The sequence below is a fragment of the Artemia sp. Qi Xiang Cuo genome, chromosome 4, assembly GCF_049724085.1.
Source record: "Artemia sp. Qi Xiang Cuo chromosome 4, ASM4972408v1, whole genome shotgun sequence".
In the NCBI taxonomy this organism is placed as follows: domain Eukaryota; kingdom Metazoa; phylum Arthropoda; class Branchiopoda; order Anostraca; family Artemiidae; genus Artemia; species Artemia sp. Qi Xiang Cuo.
Genome location: NC_142797.1, coordinates 83,293,871 through 83,315,189, shown reverse-complemented (window position 1 = coordinate 83,315,189; position 21,319 = coordinate 83,293,871). Strand labels below are relative to the sequence as shown.

General features: G+C 34.3%; 2 protein-coding genes across 2 annotated transcripts; one reads left to right on the top strand and one right to left on the bottom strand.

Moving 5' to 3' along the window:
• The first annotated feature begins 328 nt into the window (after nucleotides 1-328).
• LOC148953531 (uncharacterized) lies at nucleotides 329-20,288 on the top strand. The gene is made up of 4 exons (XM_089087725.1): nucleotides 329-375; nucleotides 4,880-5,340; nucleotides 17,619-17,853; nucleotides 19,893-20,288. The coding sequence occupies exons 2-4, from the start codon at nucleotides 4,881-4,883 to the stop codon at nucleotides 20,194-20,196; spliced, it is 999 nt and encodes a 332-aa protein (XP_088943851.1). The 5' UTR covers nucleotides 329-375; nucleotide 4,880; the 3' UTR covers nucleotides 20,197-20,288.
• Nucleotides 3,143-3,457, bottom strand: LOC148953532 (uncharacterized). The gene has a single exon (XM_089087998.1). It carries the CDS (start codon nucleotides 3,455-3,457, stop codon nucleotides 3,143-3,145), a length of 315 nt encoding a protein of 104 aa, XP_088944124.1.
• Nucleotides 20,289-21,319: the final 1,031 nt, after the last annotated feature.

Sequence of the window (21,319 nt, the reverse complement as noted above, 5' to 3'; positions counted from 1 at the left end):
GCTAAATAACTTTGAATTCGGTGCTCGTTATCTGTGGTTTATTGATAAGTTTGAATCTGGGAGAATTACAAGAATGAAATTCTGTTCATTACGGCGAGTTTTTTTTTGTTGTGTAATGTTATATTTTATTTTCAAAGAAAAGGTGGACACGTTTAGTTTGTGTTAGGGTTCAACGGATTGGGATTTGGGTGTTTGAGTTGGCACAGGTGAAAACCAATTGTTTACACTAGGATTCTCCTGTGCCAGTTCGTTTTCTCAAATCCAATACATCGCTAGAGTTAAAATTATTACTTTGAACTATTATTGTGGTTTGCTTGTGAAGATGGTTTTTTTAGCTTATTTTTAATGGATTTCGTCGTTGGCTTTTACCTCCTGGTAAGTTTTTAGGTAATAATTTATTTTTATATTGCTTTTCGTTTCTTTTACCTTGCACTTTTTTTGCTTTCTAAGCTTATTCTAAGTTTCGCTTACATCTTTATAGCACTTAATTATGGTCTTTAATTTTTTTTTTCTTTTTACCAAAAATTATTATATCAGACTATAACTAATTATAATAAGATTACAGTTAGCTTATACATGTCCGGATTTATGTAAACTCTCGCTGTATTTTCCTATTATTTTTTTTCTTTAATTCCCGTCAAAAACAAACGAATTTTTTTCAAGCACCCCAAAATTTTTTTCAATATACGTATCAAAAGAATTGCCTTTAATGCTGATTCTAAATATATAGTGTTTATTAAGTTTACCTTAACCCATATAAAGTTAGGAATTGGAACGTTAATTATTGTAATATAAACTGTAACGTCCTGTGTAATTGTTTCCGTAATATTATTTCTATTTAGTTCCTGGATACAATCTACTTGTAGGCTAATTTGAATATAAGGGACTAGTGGCTTCACTCTATTTGATTTCTACTATCAGACCATGTTTTAACTGATATACCTCTCCCTGCTATTCAACTAAACTCTACTGATTTATAATTAGACTAGACTTGAGGATGGTTCGTCATTGAGTAACCGTAAGAGTGGACAAGAATTATCAATATCAGCTATCCCAAAAAGATGTATTGCCTTCTCTGTTTATTCTAATGTGGGCTTATATTCTATGTAAACAAGCATAAAAGTTTTCATAAACTGGTAGCTTTACACCCAGATGGCTCAAAAGCAGCCATGGTTTAAAATTCAAATTTGAACTTTCTTCGGACGCATTTTTTTCAGAATTTGAGAATTTGAATTTAATTCAGAATTTGAAATTTTTCTAACACCATTATTCAGATGAAGGTCCTCTGTGTAGGTAAAGGAGACCCTTTTAAGACCTATCCCCATGCCTCCATTTTCTGTGATTAACGGTTTCTTTCACCGAATTTCTTGCCTTATGCAGACTTCCCATCACAGCTGGGTAAATATTCTTTTTTTTTGCTTCCTTCAGCGACTTTTGCTAAGCTTCCACATTTGCTTTTTACTTATAAGGTTACTTTTCTCTTTTTTTCATCATTTTCCTCAAGTGCTTTAATTACAAATTTATATATCTTTTCCTTCCCTTTGCTTGTGAAACTACAAAACTAACCTAGTATTCAGGTTAACTTTAACAAAGGTAATTCTAATGCTTATTACATCGTAAAATATCATAATTTTGAAGCGTCTCTACCCTAAAAACACTCGGAAATGGCAGTTTCTAACCTATAATTGATCCGACCACAATTTATATGCTTCCTTCACTAAATTGTAGCAGTGTTATCCTTGAACAATAAGTTTCTAGCCTGTACCAGTAGTAAGGCTGAATTAGGACCCTATTTGCCACTATTCTGCCTCAAATTCTTCTGTTTCTACCAAAGTTTCATCGTTCTAGTTAGATTTTTTTACGTATTATTTACGTATTACGTATCTTTTATTTTATTCTTCTAATTCGCGGTACAAATACTTTGTTATTTAGTGATATACGGCACTACTACACTGCATTTATTACTAACACTAATAAAACTACTAATAATAGACTTACTTCTACTTGCTAAATACTGAATACTGTTTTTTTTTATTTTACAATTCTTGATTGAGCCTTTTTTCTATTTTTTCTACTGTACACAAATCTTGGAGGGGACACAAATCTATTTCTAATAGCCAAAGTTCGAGCAAAGCTAATCGAAGTTTTGCTAATTTGAGCGCCACTAAAAAATAATTCAATTTGCTTACCCCTTCTGATAAAGGCATTTCGATTTTTTTTATTATGTTACAACCTTATTTAGTCTCCTCGACCAAGTTTTTCCGCAATGCCACCAGTCGTGGTAAAGTTGTTTTTATGGTATTTAAAGTGATGTTGTTGTAGATCCTTTTATTCTCCCTTTATAGGGGAGATAAACTCTGGTCCTAAGGTATTTGAACTTTGGTAGCGTGCCTTAGGCTATGACCGGACTAAGGAGGCGTACAAGATGGGTATTTTCGGGAGACTAAAAGTAGATTGTTGAGAGGTCGGCTATAACACAATACTTTTATTCAGTTAACATATAATAATACCAGATATATATATTCTACTGGGACTGGCTGTCCCAAGTAGACCACAAGTCTCAGAAAACTACAATAATATATAATAAGATACCCCTTCTCATAAAATGTATCTTTTATACATTTTTGTTGACCACACTTTCCTGTGCCCAACCGACGAAATTAGCTAGGAAGTGTTGATTTCTCAATTTCCCGTTAAGCAGAAAACTTTTTAGGATATGTTCCTTATCTTAATAAAAAGTGCTATTTCGAAACTTTGTATTTGCGTCTTAATATATTTTTACTAAATTCCAAATTTACTTAATTAGAATTTTTACCACACTATACCTTTCATCGGGTTAGGAGCGATTGTTCTGTCTATGTAATGCTGATAGCCAGAGTGTCGTCCGTAAATAATGTCACAGTTTGATTCTGGAGACTTTCAGGCATACCGTATGCCCTAAAACAACAAGTAAGGAAACAATTGGGAATATAATTAAAAGAAAAAAAAACAGGAAGAGCATTGGGTCAGTAACAGGTCCCTCTGGGACACCACAAGTGACAGGGTGCAGTTCAAACTTTCAACAATTCAGCTCTACAAACAGGTACCGACTACTAAGGAAGCTTTATATAAGATGGAGAACTTTACCTCGGATCCCAAACACCTAACATTTTTCCAAGAGTAGACCAAGGTCAACTGTGTAAAAAGCCTTCGTTAGGTCCAGAAATATGGCAACAACCTTTAATACTTTGTCTAAAGCCATATTAATAATGCTTTTCAAAAATATTAATGCGTCCTCTGTATTCCTATTCTTTTGGAATCCATACTGATTAATATTCAAAAGATTAAACTGCTTAAGAAACGTGGTCAACCGAGAACTGAAGCATTTTTCAATAAAATGAGATATAACTGGCATAGCTGATATTACACGATAACTACCAAGGTCATCTCTATCACCACCTTTATAAGCCGGTGTCATTCTTGCTTATTTTAAATAATCTGTAAACCTACCCTGTCGGAAACAGTAATTAATTAATGATGTTAGAATAATAGATATGAATCGAAAATAAACTTCAAAAATATTTAACTCATCAAGTCACTAACTAATCTTAATAGCATACATAATATTCATTAGGTCGTCCACGGTAATCCTCTTTAGACGCAACGATATATTTATAGGGGATGGTAAAGTAGGTCCAATAGGTGGATCTTCCGGAAATATTGAAATCGTATAGGTTATTTTTGAACACATTGAAATGAAATGATCCTGAAACTCATTATCAATACTATCTATTCTGTAGCTATAGTCTCTTTTGCTATCATTTCATATGGTAGTATATTAGGATTCTGAATTATACTACTGTGGATTATTTGCCAGGTTTCTATGAGTTACCTTCAGCTTCCTACAATGGGTTACCTCTAGCTTTTTGGATGGTATAAAATTGTTGACTAAAATGTTTGGCTGCTATAAACTAACCTGACTCTGAATTGCACTCGGTAAGACAGTTGGTAATAATCGAGCCTAAAAAACCCTATTGTTATGCAGCCCACAAATAAAGCTTAACTAAACTATAACTCTTGTATAAAGTGACATTATTTTATCCTTTTCTTATACGATGATGGTGAATATATCCTTCCCTAGTTAGACAAGGACTAATCCGGCGAGTTCCATCCAAGACTGGCTTCAAATATACCACAGATATTATGGAGATGAAGGCAGCGCAAGGACTGACCCCAAGATGCCCTCAACTGTTTGGTGAGGAGGTAGTAGTGACAGAGAAGCTCGTGTCTCTTAAGTAGCAAAAGGGCAGTTGGAATATTCTGATAAAGGGGCGCATAGCCGACTTGAAGTCTATGCCAGGTTTTATGCCAGAAATAGATAGTCGGCTAATAAGGGAGTTCATCAGTGCCCATGAGTTATTTCAGAAAATGCAAAAGCAGCTTGAACATGATTACGACTCTGACAGTGAATTTTCTTCTTATGATGGTTCGAAAACCAAGAATAGAGCATTAAAAGGCGACAAAAGACAAAATAATAGTTCATTGCCATTATTTTGTTTTTGAATATTCTTCAGTGCAATTTTTTTCTGCTGAAGAAAAAGACATCAGGAATGTACTTTCAGCTGTAAAATTTTTCCCACTGTATTAAAAAAAAAATTTGAAGGGATTTTGGACCAAAGTTGTCCTACGAAAACTGGGATTTAATAGCTGTTCACAAATCATAACGTTTCTAATTTTCCTGGTACAGTGCACCTTGATATATATTCAGTTTTGCCCTAGTAGGTCTGTAGGTACGCCTTTACCGCTTTGGAATCTTTAAATGGAATCATCTATTATTTTTTTCTAGTTGATAATTTTTCTCTGAGGTTACTATATCATATGCATACATTTTGTTTTTCAGAATGCGAGCAAAAAGAACTATTTGGTTAGCTACAACACTATCTTTACTCAGTATACAGGTAATCCGAATATTCACAAGAAATACTGATCATATCAAACCAATACCTGAGAAAGATCAAACCCAGGTGAAGGAGAGCGATTTCTCAACCAAATTGCCAACCGTTGAAGATATAATTTTTGACGGAATGAATTTTAAAAACGACACGCCAGCTGCATATAACTTGGTACCAAACATAGTGCACTTCATACGTTGGAATAAAACAGAATACAATTTTACGGATTATATCTGTTTCCGATCTGCATATGTCAACCAAAAGCCAGATTATTTTCACATATACACAAATAGGAATTTCAGTGGTAAATGGTGGGGAAGAATCAAAGAAGAAAAAGACTGGATTGATCGCATCAAGATATTTTGGTTAGAGCCACCAGCTGAAATATTTGGCCAACAACTTAGTAAAGGTAAGCTGTTAAAGGGATATTGAATTAAAGTAAAAAATGAGTTAAAAGGTAAATAATGATACAATATAAAAAGGAAAGGTAGTATAACAAGGAAATATTCAAGGTACTTGAATCAAGATTATTGCCTGAATATTATTTTTAAAAGATTTAACTCATTATGAAAAATGTATATAAAAAACTCTTACTTGAAAATTTTATTATTATTGTTCCAAAGCAGACATTTTTATCTAGTTTGTGTACTTTGGAGGGGGTTTCTGTTCCGAAAACTCATTTAAATTTGTTTCATGGCTGTGAAATGTCCTTTGGTAAAACTAATGCTAAATATCAAAGTCCAAATATTAAGATATCAAACAGTTCGTGGTAACGAACTAGTAAGGAGCGACCCGGCTCAATAGTATCCGATACTCTAAAAAATGGAATTTTGATACCATTAGATACATCAAAAGAATCAAATTTTTATGCTGATTCCAAATATATAAGTTTCATCAAGTTTAGTCTCACCCTTCAAAGTTACGTGCCTGAAAAAATTTGCCTTATTTTTGAAAAAAGGGGGAAACAACCCCTAAACGTCATGGAACTTTAATGAAAATTACAATATCAGATGCAGCTGGTCAGAGAACCCTATTATAGGGGTTTAAAGCTCCTATCGGCAAAAATGTGTAATTTTTTTTTTTTTGCCCTAATAAAGATCACCACGGATGCGTTTTTTTTTTTTGTTTTTTTTTTTTTCAGGGGTGATCGTATCGATCCAGTATTCCTAGAATATCATAAGAGAGCTCATTCGAACGGAAATTAAAAGTTCTAGTGCCCTTTTTAAGTGACCAAAAAAATCGGAGGGCAACTTGGCCCCCTCCCACGCTCATTTTTTTCCCAAAGTTACCCAATCAAAATTTTGAAATATCTATTTTGTTCAGCATAGTCAAAAATTTAATAAATATGTCTTTGAGGATGACTTAGTCCTCCACAGTTCCCGGGGGATCGGCTGCAAGTTATAAACTTTGCCCTTTGCTTGCATATAGTATTGGTTATAGGGATGTATACAGGCGTTTTCAGGAGGATTTTTTTTCTTGTGTGGTGTGGGGGTTAGAGTGGGGTTACGGGGGAGGATCTTTCCATGGAGGATATTTCATTGGAGGAAGGGGCATTTCCATGAAGGGGGTGCCAGATTTCCCAGCATTATTTAAAAAACGATCAGAAATTAAATAAAAGAAACTAGTTTTTTTCAACTGAAAGTAAGGAGCAACATCAAAATTTAAAACAAACAGAAATTATTACGTATATGAGGGGGTTTGCCCCCTAGTCAATACCTCACTCTTTAAGCTGAAGTTTTTTTTAGTACTTTCAAAAGAGCTATCTATTCTAAATAACCGGCCTTTGTGATTCAGGGGTTTGTGATTCGAACAAAATTCGAACTTTGGTGTAAAGAGTGAGGTATTGACTAGGGACCGAACTCCCTATTATACGTAATAAAAACATACGAATATAGAAATTCGTTGCGTAAGTTAATTCGTAAGTTACGTCAGAACAAAATTTCGAGAAAGCTAATTAGCCAAAAAAAGGAAAATTAATATGCCAATTTCGTTTAATTATTCATGTACGGTGAGCCAAAATCAAAGCTGCATTAATTCAAAAACGTTCAGAAATTAACTAAGAAAAAACAAGTTTTATTTTAACTGAAAGTAAGGAGCGACATTAAAACTTAAAACGAACAGAAATTATTACATATATGAAAGGGGATGTCCTCTCCTCAACGCTTCGCTCTTTACGCTAAAGTTTTTTATTGTTTTAAAAAATAAAGTTGTAAGACAGAGTCAAACTTTAGCATAAAGAGCGAGGCGTTGAGGAGGGGACGGCCCCTTTCATATACGGAGTAATTTCTGTTCGTTTTAAGTTTTAACGTCACTCCTTCCTTTCAGTTAAAAAAAAACCTTGTTTTTTTTAGTTAATAAGTAGAAAAGAACTAACAACAAAATTGAAAATAAATAAAAAATACCATGGACATTTTGCAGTTTAAATTTTAATAACAATATTTATTTAGTTCATAAATGTATAAGAATTCTTTTATTTCTTTTAAGGACATGACAAGATGAAAGAAAAATTTCTAGTGTTTTATTTTTATTGTTTACCCCTCCTGAATTATAATCCAAATTTCAATGCTTATCGAAAACAGACTTAGAAATGAATGAAAAATAAAGTTCTTCTGATGAAAATTAATTTAAAGAAGTTTTTAACTGAAAGTAAGGAGCGACATTAAATCTTAAAACGAACAGAAATTATTCCGTAAATGAAAGGGACTGTCCCCTCCTCAACGCTTCGCTCTTTACGCTAAAGTTTGACTCTGTCTCACAACTTTATTTTTTAAAACAATAAAAAACTTTAGCGTAAAGAGCGAGGCGTTGAAGAGGGGACAGCCCCTTTCATATACGCAATAATTTCTTTTCTTTTTAAGTTTTAATGTCACTCCTTACTTTCAGTTAAAAAAAACTTGTTTTTATTTAATTTTTGAACGTTTTTGAATTAATGCAGGTTTTGATTATGGCTCAAAGTACATGAATAATTAAAACAAAATTTGTATATTAACTTTTACTTTTATTTGGTTAAATGGCTTTCTCGAAAGTTGTTTAATTTTATTTACGAACGTTTTTATTTGTAATAAATATACCTAAATTACGAATTAACATACATAACTAACTTCTATATTCATATATTTTCAACACGTATATTAGGGGTTTGCCCCCTAGTCAATGCCTCGCTCTTTACGCTAAAGTTCGAATTTTGTTCCAATTCTTTAAGAATGACCTTCTTAATCACGAAGGCCGTTTAGTTAGAATAAATAGCTCTTATGAAAGTACTAAAAAATATTTTGCATAAATAGCGAGGTATTAACTAGGGGTCGAACCCAATCATATACGTAATAATTTTTGTTCGTTTTAAGTTTTGATGTTGCTCCTTACTTTCAGTTGAAAACCTTTTTTTTATTTAATTTCTGATCTTTTTTAAATAATGCTGGGAAATCCGACGCCTCCTTCGTAGCAATGCCCCTTCCCCCATGAAAACTTCCTCCATGGAAAGGTCCTCCCACATAGCCCCCCCCCCTGCCAGAAAAAATCCTCCCTGAAACCGTCTGTATATTTCCCAATAACCAATACTATATGTAAACATGGGGTAAATTTCATAACTTTCAGCCCTCCCCCCAGGGACTTTGGGGGATTAAGTTAACCTAAAAGACATAGTTATTATATTTTAGACCATGCTGAACAAAATGGCTTTCCAAAATTTGATCGGGTGACTTTGGGAAAAAATAAGCGTGGGAGGGGGCCTAGTTGCCCTCCATTTTTTTGGTCACTTAAAAGAGAACTAAAACTTTCAATTTCTGTTTGAATGGGCCCTCCCACGATATTCTAGGACCACTGGGTCGATACGATCACTCCTGGGGAAAAAAATTAAATAAAATAAACACGCATCGGTGATCTTTCTTCTGGCAAAAAATACAAAATTCCACATTTTTGTAGATGGGAGCCTTATAGTTTTTTTAGGGGGTGTTTCCCCCTTTTTCAAAAAATCAGGCATTAAATCTGATTTTTTTTTATGTATCTATTGGTATAAAAATTCCGTTTTTTAGAGTTCCGGTTACTATTAATCCAGGTCACTCCTTACTTGCAGTTCGTTACCACAAACTGTTTGATAAAGTGCAAAGTTGAAACTTTAAACAAGTACAAATTAGTGCTTCGTTGCATATGAAACATATACATGTAAAATTAGCTGAAACCTTCTAATGAATTTTGTCCATATTCTTTGGATTTGGAAAAAACTAGCGCTTTACTATAACCACAAAAAAACATAAAATTTTTGTAGAGAAAAACAATGGAATACTTTAGCATGTCTTAAAGTGGAAAAAAGGAATTTCGCGAGGTTCAGTTTGTAGACCAATAACGTGAATGTTTCTGAATATTGTTAAAATTATAGACTAGTCTCATAAGTTTATACCAAAGCTTTAAATCATCCATCATGATGATTGCAGCAGTAGCTGCAACCTAGTAAAGCGCCACCCACAGCCCATAGTAACTAAAAGTTACTATAGGTGTATTTTTAACTGCCTAGTGAAAATAAATCCTATCTAACACTGACTCAGGAATAGCAACTATTATTTCGGTTCGTCTTAAAAGTAAAAGTTTATTGGCAAAACAAATTTATGGTAATTTCGGAGAAAAGCCCGAAACTCCTCGAAAAAGGCATCAGATCAAAATGAAAAGTTTACCATTGGAATCATCATGGTTAAAAACCTTATACTGGGAAATTACAGTTCCCCTCCTTGAACAACAAGGAAAATCACTTTTTTGCATCGGTAGCACTGATCTGTCTCCCGTTTTTTCTTCTTTTTTTCAACAGACATAACGGGCCTGAACTTCACAGAGAGTTGCTTAATGACCCATTCAAAAGCTATTTCTCACATTTATGTGCTTTCAATAAATTCCCCCATCTGCAAGTGCCATATGGCACTAAAATGGCACTTATTCTGCCATTTCTTAAATGGTGGCACTAGCAGGCTACCAGAACATCGTAGACAGATCTTGTTTAACTCATATAAAAGATATTGCTCATATCTACGTCTTTTATATAAATTCCACCATCAGCAAGGTTCGAATGGCATTAAAAACGGCACTTTTGGTGTCGTGTCATAAGTGGAAAAGCTGGGGCTATTGGGCTAGCAGAATTTATAAGAGTGATGTTTAGTGACTCATTTGAAAGCTATTGCTCGTACATACGTGTTTTTTGTTTTTTGTTTATCAATTTTACCATTCGTAAGTGCGATATAGCAACAACACTTGGTATCACTTCTAAAGTGGAAAAGCTCTGAATTACAAAACAGGTACTATTGTAATAGTTATGTTCCAGAACCCTTGACTGGACGTTCATAAGAACCCTTCCCGTACACTCCCCTACCAGCCCCTTTAGTAAAATTCATAAATCGTCTGCTCATCACTAAGCTACTGAAACATTAGCAGGCTACCACACCATCGTACATAGATGTTTAATGGCTCAATTAAAAGCTATTGCTTATATTTACTAGGTTTTTAAAAATTCTACCATCTATTAGATTTCACAGATTTCAATGGTAACTAGTTTCTGAGAAGGAGTTGCAATGAACTTTTTGTCATGGTTGAAGCATTAGCTGTCACCTAGTAAAGAGCGAACCACAGCCCATTGTAACTAAAAGTAAAAAAACGTTAATACGATCTTTTTTTCTTCTTTTTTCCAGACCTAGCGGATTGATAGAATATCATAGAGATGCTTAAGAGCTCATTCAAAAGCTATTTCTCATATGTATGTGGTTTATATATATTCCAATCCATAAATTGAATTTAATTATCAGCCCTGTTAGTTGTGCCCAGTTAGTAGCCAGTGAGGTGTGGGAATTTATTAAGGCTGACTATGGTAGAGTAGAGTAGTAGAGTAGAATATTTTTATTTATAACACATACATAACAGTATAACAGTAATCTACATAAATACATAATCTACATACATAAATAAATGTCACAAAACAGCGCACATGCCTGGTAATTCTTAATTAATGCCATTTTTCTTACCACGCTAAAAAATCATGATTAACTGCCAGAATTGGAGCGATTTTGAGCTTATTTTTTTCTGAAAGTCTCTGGATAAAACAATGGCTTTACTTTTTTTCTTTTAGCATTTATGGAAAAACTTATATCAATTTATCCAAATTCGTCCACTCATTGTTTCATTTTGGTCTTCATAGTTTCTGATGAAAGGTATCCAAACTACTCACGTGACGTGAATAGTTTTTCGTGACGCAGGGTAAACCAATCTTCCTCTATTTTGCAACAACAACTGCAACAGCAATCTTGCAGCTACAGCCTAGAAAAACAAGTTTGATTGGGCTATTGTTTTGTGTCGCTCGTTTGTTATTATTTCAGTGCTCTGGAACATTATCCTGCTTTTACATATACTTTAACTGCAGTTGCTGTGTTGTTAAATTAATCTTCCTGTGTCACCAATTTCTGTTACACACGAAATCATATCAACGGAAAATTCCAGTTTGCATGTCTGATCACTTTAGAGATAGCTGAACATTAGAAGTAGAAAAACAGCTGTGAAAGCAGTATGTTGTTTCACAACATAATAAATTGACTTGTGATATGGACATCTTTAATATACACAATGCTACGGAGCTGCTTAGCCTATAATATACTGCTGCAATTAGCACTTAAGTGCTGCATGAGGCAACACAGTCATTCATTAAAATCATGAAAACACTTTGTTTTGTTAGCTTGTGGAAATCATACAGCTATGATAGTTTTGTTACAAGACAAGGAGAAGTTGTAGTGGAAGGCTGAGAAAAATTTGACAACTAAAATTACATAAAACTGTATTGTCGTCGTAATAGTGGTTGTTCGTAGTTTTACCAACCATTGTCTTGAAAAGTAAAGAATTAGCAGGATAAAGAGGAAGTAATGATTTTTCTTTGAATATTCCAGGTTGCTGCTGTTTCCGCAACCTTGATCATTAATCTTCAGATAAACCAATAGAAATATGCAATATCATGTCTTCAGCATCTTAGTTGCGGTAGTAGCTACAACGTAGTAAAGAGCAAACCACTGCCCATAGTAACCAAAAGTTGAAAAACGCGCTTGGAAAAAAATTGCCTGTTCAAAAAAATTGCCATCTGACACTGATTCGGGAATGGTAACTATTATTTTGGTTAATCTTAAAAGAAAAAGTTTAAAGTGAAAACAACTTTATGGTGATTTAAAAAAAGCCTGAAATCCCTCAAAAATAGCGTTAGATTAAAATAAAAGTGCAGCATTTGAATTAGCATGACCAAAATTCATATTTAAAAGGATTCTAGTCCTCCAGCTTGAACAACAAGGAAAATCACTTTTTTTGCATTGTTAGCTTTGAAGTCTCCCTTTTTTCTACTAGGGATAGGAGGTTTTCCAGAACATCACAGGGGGGTGTTTACTGGTTCATTTAATAGCTATTCCTCATATATCCATGTTTATTATAAATTCCACCGTCTGCAAATGTCACATGACACTAAAACCGCACTTTTGGTGCCAGTTCTCAAGTGGAAAAGCTACGAAGTATAAAAAGGGTACTAGGTGATATTACAGAAAAAAAGAGTTTGTAGAGGTGAATTTGTGAAAAGAAAAAACAACGGATAAATATATTACTTAGGGCTGTATCTGGCATCATTAGGGGGAGGGAAGGGGTGGGATTAGGGCAGGGCAAGCTCTGAGATTTTATCGGAGAAAGCTTTTACGAGTGCGATCGGAATATCTACGGGGCAGATTGGTGCTGCATAAATGATTTATTTTCTTTTTATAGAAATTTGATGCAGCCCTACAAAGTTGCTTCTTTAAATTTTTCCTTAATTTGTTGGCCTCTAGAATTTTTCCTTCTTTAAGGCATTTAATTTTTTCCAGAATTATTTTATTAAAGCTATGATTGAAGAACGGTGTGTCGGTGGAACACTTTTTGGTCTTTTTTTACCGGGAATGATCCAATGTAGTTTTTTGTTAGGAGTCCATGGAGCCGTAAGACTTTGTCATTAACATCTTCTGCATTTATAATTTCACTTGTAATCCAATTTCCGAATTCCAATAAGCTTTTATCTGTTACTGGTCTGGAGCAAATTTCGGTAACCTTATAGTTGTGTTTGACCTCAATATCTTGGATAATTCTAATTGGATAATGGTATACACCATCGAGTGCAGGAAGCAGAGTTGTTTTTTTTTAGTACTGTTTTATATTAGTGTTATTAAGATATAGTTGGGTGACTCCCTTTGTCGTTGGGAAATCTACCATTTGTTTGAGATTGAAGTTATGGCAAGTTGAGTCTAAAGATGAATCATGTTTATTCCCTAATAAAAAGGTTTCCGGCGTAAGGATATTTTAGTTGAATTCGATCAATGCTGCCATTTAGTTTTTCTATGAAATTCTGTTTTGATTGTAGGTTTTGATTGGGAGCGAAATAGAAAAGTCCAACCATAATAATATTTAATGGACGGGGCAAAACCTTGGGTCTAATACATATCCAAAGAATTTCTTCAAACTCGTTAAAATCTGGTGTAGGAATTGGTCTTGGGCATAAATATTCTCTAACGAACAGCAGAATACCGCCCCCTTTTTTCCCCAGAGGATGGTCATGGGGCCTTAATTTGATAAATTTATGGTAGCCATTTAAATTTAGTAAAGATGGTTTATCAAAAACAATTCCCTATATAATGTACCCACAAGGACACTTTTGCACAATTTTTTAAATTCATTTATAATTCTACTTTTCAAAATATTTTCAAAACAATCCAACCCTCCAAAATACGTTAAATACGCTTTTATCTTCAAATTTATTAACTCTTTACACGTGCATATAAAATGGATTAATGCACGAGATCTGATAAGGAACATATGGTTAAGGAACATATTAAGGAACATATTAAATAAGGAACATATTAAATCCTATAATTTCTCCTATATTTTCCTGGGACATATAATTTCTCTTGGACAGTGTAATTTTGTTTGTCACAATATCAACGACATAGAAAAACGCTATAGAGCTAATCAAGTTTACAAAAAAAGTAGCAATTTATTTGATGTAGAGGCAGGATCAAGCCCTGAGGACTTTGTTAACATTACTCAACTGCTTATCAAGTTGGTAAAACATCCTTAAATATCTCAAATCACGGATTGATTTGCTGGCTGAAAGATAAATTATCTAATTAAGACATTTCCGTTGCAACATAATAGGTACCGAGTTCCTATAGTCTGTGTTTATAGCTTATATGCCCCCCCCCCCCAACGAATTCAGATTATTTGATCCTTTGAGGTATTGTAAGATTAGATCTTCTTAAATTTAAGCCGAGTCGTAGAAAAAATTTGCTCTTTTGAGAGATAATAAAAATGACAATGTCCAGATAGACTGAAATTATAATTTGGCGCATTTTAGGGTGGTTTGGATGGAGTCAATAGAAATACTGACGCTTAAATAACACTTCCGATGTAAAAAAAAAAAATATATAATGATTGAACCCTTTAGACTATTTTCTTATAGCCTAAGGAAAACCGTCCTGAAAAAACTCACAATTAGAATCTTCTTTAAACCCTATTACTCAATTGCTATGTAAGTCTCGATGCTAGGCTGGAGAGACCGTATACCCCAGGTACAATCCCAACGGGTAACGTTTATGTTTGCTTCGAAAATCAGCTTAATGTTTAAAGGGAATCCCTTCTCTTATAAAATATACCCGTCTCAAAATAAGGTATCATTCCTCCCCAAGCAAAACATGTTGTGGCAAACTCCCATAGCCGAAACCTAGGCTAGGACAAACATCTGTAGACGCAATAAGCTGGAAAAATAGAACTTATTATTCAGTTAAAAGTGCAAACAAGCGTTTACATACATAAGGCTAAAAATAAAATATATCCGCTTCTGATTACGTATGGCCTTTTGAAGTTTTGACCAATGCAGGTATCATTGTGACAACCAGTAGTCGCGTGATATTTCTCAATGAGCAGAAATCGATATTAGATTTATCTTTAGCTTATGCATCTGAAACGTTCATGGTACACAAGTTATTTGAAATATACTTTTTGGCCACAACATGTCACTTGAGACATGAAAGTACTTTATATCTTATTAGTGAAACCTACGTTTCTTAGAATGACCTAACAATAATTGTAAAAGCAGATATATTTTAGGTGTATGTTTCTGAAATGTTCATGGTTCACAAGTTATTCGAAACATACTTCTTGGTCATAAGATGCCACTTGAGGCATCAAAGTATTTTATTTCTCAAAGCTGATGCCTCAGTTTCTAAAAACAATCTAACAATAGTAATAAAACCAGACGTATATGACAAAATCAGAATGCATACGGCTGAAATGCTCGTGGTCCACTGGCTACTAAACATACATTTTTTGAAATGAGCCGCCAATTGTGACATGAAAGTTATTTGTTTGTCAAGTCTGAGACCTTAGTTTCCTAGAACGATAAAACAGTACTAATAAAATCAAACATATTTGAAATATATACGCCTGAAGTGCTCATGATCCACAAGTTACTCGAAATATACTTTTTGAAATAAGCTGCCACTTGAGACATGAAAGTACTCTGCTTGTCAAGACTCTGTGAGTCCCAAGTTTCTTAAAACGATAAAACAATACTAATAAAATCATATGTATTTGAAATGCATGCGGCTGAAATGCCCATGGTCCCCAAGTTAGACGAAATGTATATATTAACCATAAGATGCTACTTGAGACATGAAAGTACTTTTTTTCAAGACTGAAACCTAAGTTTCTTAAAACGATCTAACAAGATTAATAACATTGGATATCTTTTAGCCTGTCTGAAGTGCCTAGAGTCCTCAAGTTACTCTAAATATACTTTATAGTCATAATACATTCATTTCTGAAGGTACCTTATCTCTCAAGATTGATAAGATATTGACTTACCGCCATCACCAAAAACAAAACAATAATTTTTCTAGCTGACTTCATATTGGTTGAAATAACTATAGACTACATCAAATATGTCATCCCCGGTACATCTCTAGGAGGAAAACATGTCAAAAAGTTTTGCTAAAGCACAAATTTATTCAAATATATTGCAATTACAAGCAAAATTGATAAACTCGATACATCAAATCACCAATGCTTTTGTACACTTGAATTGACAGGTTTTGCTTTGTTTTTTTTACTAAAGTAGATTCATTGTCATTGAACCCATCACTGATTCTCCTAGAAACTCTATTGTCATATAAGGGAATTTTATAGATCTCTTTTTAAGCGTTTTTCACCCTGCATAGCTTTGACAGTAGTGCAATCAGAAATTTGTTTTTAGTAACTGTAAGGTTAATACTATATTCGGCAATATGCCAACTGATTCAGTATGATACATGCGCTATATTCTTATCATCTTGGTTTGTTTCACAATTGCACAATTGCACAATATATTCACAATAGCAAAATAAAAGGAATTTTTTACGACCGTAACCAAAAAGTGACTTATTTTTAAATACCTCCTTCCCCATATCCCACAGGCTTCTATGTACTTCTAGGGGTTCGTGTATCTCAATTTTTGAACCACTTACCTGGATTAATTGATTATGATTGAATACATGCCCAAATGACCCTCTGGTCCATCGTGGGCTAAAAGAGTAGGTGACCCAACTCTTATTTGTGGTAGTTTTTGCTTGTTTAGAGTTAGACCTGACTATATATTTTAATATTTGAACCTTGTAGGTTCCATCCATTCATCCAAATCAGTGTCTCTTTTATTTAGATAATCGTGGAAAGGGGGAAAAGCACAGAACGAGCTTTAAAGAAAATTACAAATTACCCTTGGTTTAAAACAGGCTCATGCAGGGTATAGGACCATCTTTGAAGTATTACGGTAAAAAAAGATGTCGCAGAAACCCTTGCGCTCCTATTCATGTCCCCTGAAACACTAGGATGATACAGTATTCGTCCGAAGCTCTTATGGTGGTACTGCTGTTTCTGGAAGCACAGTGGGGAATTGCTTGCGCCTGTTACTGATATATTTTAAAATCAACTATTAGTTTCAAGATATTATTTTTTATTGTGATGTTGTCGATTTCATGACAATAAAAATACACACCACTCAAAATACAGACCTTTTTCAGAAAAGCGTAAGTCACGCTCTTCTGGTTAAAGGATTAAAGCCTTGGTCTTTTTTATGTATATTTCTCTTTCTTTTTCATATGACTTTATAATTCGTTCTAATTTCCATGCGTTGTAGGAGTTAGCCATTCATTAAAAAAAGTTATCTCTAAAATATTATATTTCATGTGATCACTCATTTTAATTTCTGCTTGTTTTAGGTTTTATTTCTTAATTCATAGTAATTTCTGTTTGTTTTAAGTTTGAATTATTCAATTATTTTATGTGTGTTGGATTTAAGTTTTATTATAACGTTTTAGTTTTCTTTGAAGCACACAAAGAAAGAGTTAAAAATTCTTAGTAGTGTCTTTTAAAAAATAAAAATTCCTCCAAGTTAATGTGTCCCTAATTTATTCGTGTTTGACACCAACCAGTTCTGTGGTAATGTCCTTACTAGGTTCCTTGGAAAAGTAAAAAAATTTAGAAGCACGGGGATTTATAAGGTAATTTAAGATAACCTTTTTCTCTCATACGAGAAAAATAGATTTTTGGGTTTCTAATATAATTTCTTACACCTTTCTTTTATTGCCTTAAATAGTATGGTAGTTTTGTTTAACTTATATAAGTTGACAGGGTGGCGGCTACACCATGGATCTGATGTCGAAAGAATACGTGCTCTGATCAAGTACGGTGGAATATGGCTCGACAATGATGTTTACGTTGTGCAAAACATGGATTATTATCGTCGCTTTGAGATGGCATTGGCCTGGGACAAACGATTTATTGGAACACAAGTCCTTCTTGCCCACAAAAATGCAAGATTTCTGAAGCTATGGCTTGATTCATATCATGAATACCATCCTGAAAGGTAAGACATGTATTTTTACAGCCAGAAAGTTTAAATAAAAGATGCAATAACAACCTGGTTATAGTAACTGGTCAGTATTTACCAATAGCCCAAACAAGACCTTGACTTAGGGAAACAAATTGCCAGGGGGCCCAAAAAATCATGACTCAGAGCTTTTTTTTCTTAACAAAAATTGAACTATCTGATATATGTCATCAAATCGATACGTGATATGCATAAAAGTTAAATGCCAGAGTTAAGGTTACCATCTCACCTGGTACGGTGGAACTCCCTCCTTCAATTTCAGTAAAAAAGGGTATTAGACAGGGCGCTGTTACTTCTCCCACCAGTTTAATAATACTCTCAATGTGCCACAACAGAACGCTCTAACCACATGTATATTTAATGGTATTGATCTTTTGCTAGCTAACTATGCTGATGACATCCTTGATATTAGTAGAACAGCCTTTGGAATTGAGGAAAATTTTGGAATTCTCGATAGGGAGTGTAAACGTATTGGTCTTCGATTTAATGAGAGTAAGACTGAGGTCCTAGTGTTCAGTCACCGTTCAGATTGACCGACAAATGTTTAGTTAGGTGAACATTTTATTAAAGCACAAGAAACACTGACGTATCTTGGTGTACCGATTGGGTCAAATCTTCGCGCCACGTGGCAACTTTGCAAGATTTTTTTTTGTGAAAAAAGCTAGGAATGCGTACGGTTTACTAGTTGCGTTAAAGTTTAAATTTAACCGCCGTATCTTAGCTAGCGTTTATAATGCATTTGCTGTTCCGCATCTACTTGCCCTTGCACCATTTTGGTCTCTTCTTACTGCTTCAGATATTAAGGATATACGGAAGTGTTTTTACACGTATGCGAAATATTTGCTAAGGCTGCCTCTCTGGACTAATAACAGATCCCTATCCTCATGGTATGAAGTTGCTAGTCCAGTGGCCACGATGCAGAAAAGAAATGAGAGATATCGGAGGCAGATTATTGGTGAAAGCACCTCTGAAAATGTCCGTCGTGGATAATGGGTTTGTTTTCACATATAATTGCCCTAACTTGTATTTATTTTTTCTATCTTGTCAGTTCTCCTTTGTTTTGGTTCTGTTTGTATTTGTCAGAATTTATTTGTTTCTTTCCATTTTCTTTCTTTATACTCCATCAGTGTTGTATTTTACATTTATGATTGGCAATAAATTTATGCATATATACATACATATCGTCAAAGTGCCAGGTGAATTCTGCCACCGCTCTGCCTATTCACAGAAAAGTGATTTTAAAATAACACAGGAATTCAGTGGCCACTTATAAACTCTCGGATGTCTCCCGAGAATGGCAGCTGAGAGTTGGGTATCACCTCTCTCTTTCATTACTTTTGGCTCATCAATTACTTTTGGCATTACTTTTGGCAAATCTCGCAAAAACGGGGTGGCAAAAATGCTTGGGTCTAGAAGCGTCAAAGTTCTAAATCTGGACTTGTATAGTGAACTGTTCAATAAAATAAATTCAGTTCAATAAAAACATGAGTTTGCTTATTTTTCTGCTTTAAACAAAATTTGACTTGTTGTTGATCAGCTTGAATAAGGATATATCATTACTTTACCGTTAATTGATGCCTTCATTCCAAAATCAATTTATTAGGAAGATGTAGAGCCATGCATTGCTGACTTCCATGTTCTAATTCAGGTTTATTGCCCAAGCCAGTGAATGGCATTTTTTATTTCTGATGTTTTTAAACAATCTATTACAATAATGAGGCAATTTCTCCCTGGATGTTTGAGATCCCTGAGCAGTAGTTAATTTAGTTTATTAGCCAATAATCTGAGTACTTACCCAAATGACAGTGCAAAAGATCTATAATTGTTGGCAAATTTTGAAATTTAACGGTAAATCGAACGATTAAGTGTTGCTCTCCATAACGAATTTAGCTCTCCAAATTTGAGCCGAATCCAGTCTGATTTGAATTTACACTTTGAAGTTTGCATCCTTACTGTTAATTATGTTCTAGTATAATTTTACCATTTTTATATTTTTTGAAATTTTACTTTTTTAGGTGGTATTACAATGCCGGTGAGCGTCCATCAACAGAAGTCTTATATAAAGATCCATCACTTGTGCATAGAGTGAAACTGAAATTTGGCGCACATATGCTTGTTCATAAACTATATAAGAGTTACTGGAAAGAGTGGAAAGACCAAATAACAATCCATTTACTTTTTAATCACAGACCTTACTTAGACAAGGAAAATTTCAAAATATACGGTGTCTTCAATGAAACGACCATTATGCCTTACAATCAGACTTTTGGGTTTATGGCACGGGAAGTACTCCCCATGAAGTATGCTTCAAAAAACTAGATGAACAAACCACTGGAAAGTGTTTGTAATTGTGTAAAATAATGGTTGTAAAGTTTATATAAAGGAATTATTTAAAGAATAAAACTTATGAAAATTATTTATTTAATTAAATAAAATTATCTAAGTACGAAGTACTCTCGTATGAATTTCTTTTGAAGTGTTTTAAATAAGTCTAGGTATTTTACTACAAATTATCTTGACTGAAATTTGAAATGAGAAGGTTAGTATCAGAGACGGACCGATGTCCCCTTGCTTCAGTTTTTCAATTAGGTCGCCGGGCGCTTGTTCGTACATTTGTCTATACCTTTGTGTTTCCCATTTTCAAATACTCTCTCCAGTATTGCGCAAAATATGTAGATTTGACGGTTATCACAGCCAAGATTCATAACATTCCTGGGCAATTTTTTAGCTCTCATACACTTTAGTGTATATATTGGATACCTAGCCATTCTGAAGTATATTAAGCTGTTTCATAGGCAGTGCGATCGTGCTGCCTAAGTAAAGAACGATGTTGGCACAATGTATTATTTATTATTTTTTTCCTTTAGAGCAGGGCACTTCGTACCAAAGAAGTTGTCGTAGAAAGTCCGAAAAGGGCTCATTCGATTGGAAATTGGAGTGGCTTGCGCCCTTTTTAATAGTCAAAAGTGATTGGAAGGCGACTAACACCCCTTCCACGCCCACCATTTACTGAAACACATTCAATAAAAATTTTGAGATAGCCATTTTGTTCCACGCAGTTCAAAGCTCAGGAAATTATACCTCTGGGTAGGACAATCCCCCCCACAATTTTCAGGGCAAGGGTTATAAGTTATGCCCTGGGGGCATATAAGGTTGCGAACACATCCAATCAAAATTTTTAGATAGCCATTTTATTCAACATAGTTGAAAGTTTTAGAAATAAGTTCTTTAGGGATGACAGCCCCTCCCCTACAGCCCTCAGGGCAAGGGTTGTAACTTATACCCTGGGGTCATATAAGGTTTTTATTGAAAGCGTTGTCGTATAAACTTCAAAAGGGCTCATTCAATTGGAAATGAAAGGGTGAGTGCCTTTTTTAATAGTTGAAAGTGATTCGAGAGCGCCTAGCGCCCTTCTCACGCCCACCATTTCCCAAATACATCG

Bases quoted from the DNA above. Each gene is read 5' to 3' on its own strand.
- LOC148953532 (XM_089087998.1), bottom strand. From the start codon at position 3,457: ATGACACCGGCTTATAAAGGTGGTGATAGAGATGACCTTGGTAGTTAT.
- LOC148953531 (XM_089087725.1), top strand. From the start codon at position 4,881: ATGCGAGCAAAAAGAACTATTTGGTTAGCTACAACACTATCTTTACTC. The intron at 5,341-17,618 runs GTAAGCTGTTAA...ATAAGTTGACAG, and splicing joins TGGCCAACAACTTAGTAAAG to GGTGGCGGCTACACCATGGA. The intron at 17,854-19,892 runs GTAAGACATGTA...TTACTTTTTTAG, and splicing joins CATGAATACCATCCTGAAAG to GTGGTATTACAATGCCGGTG.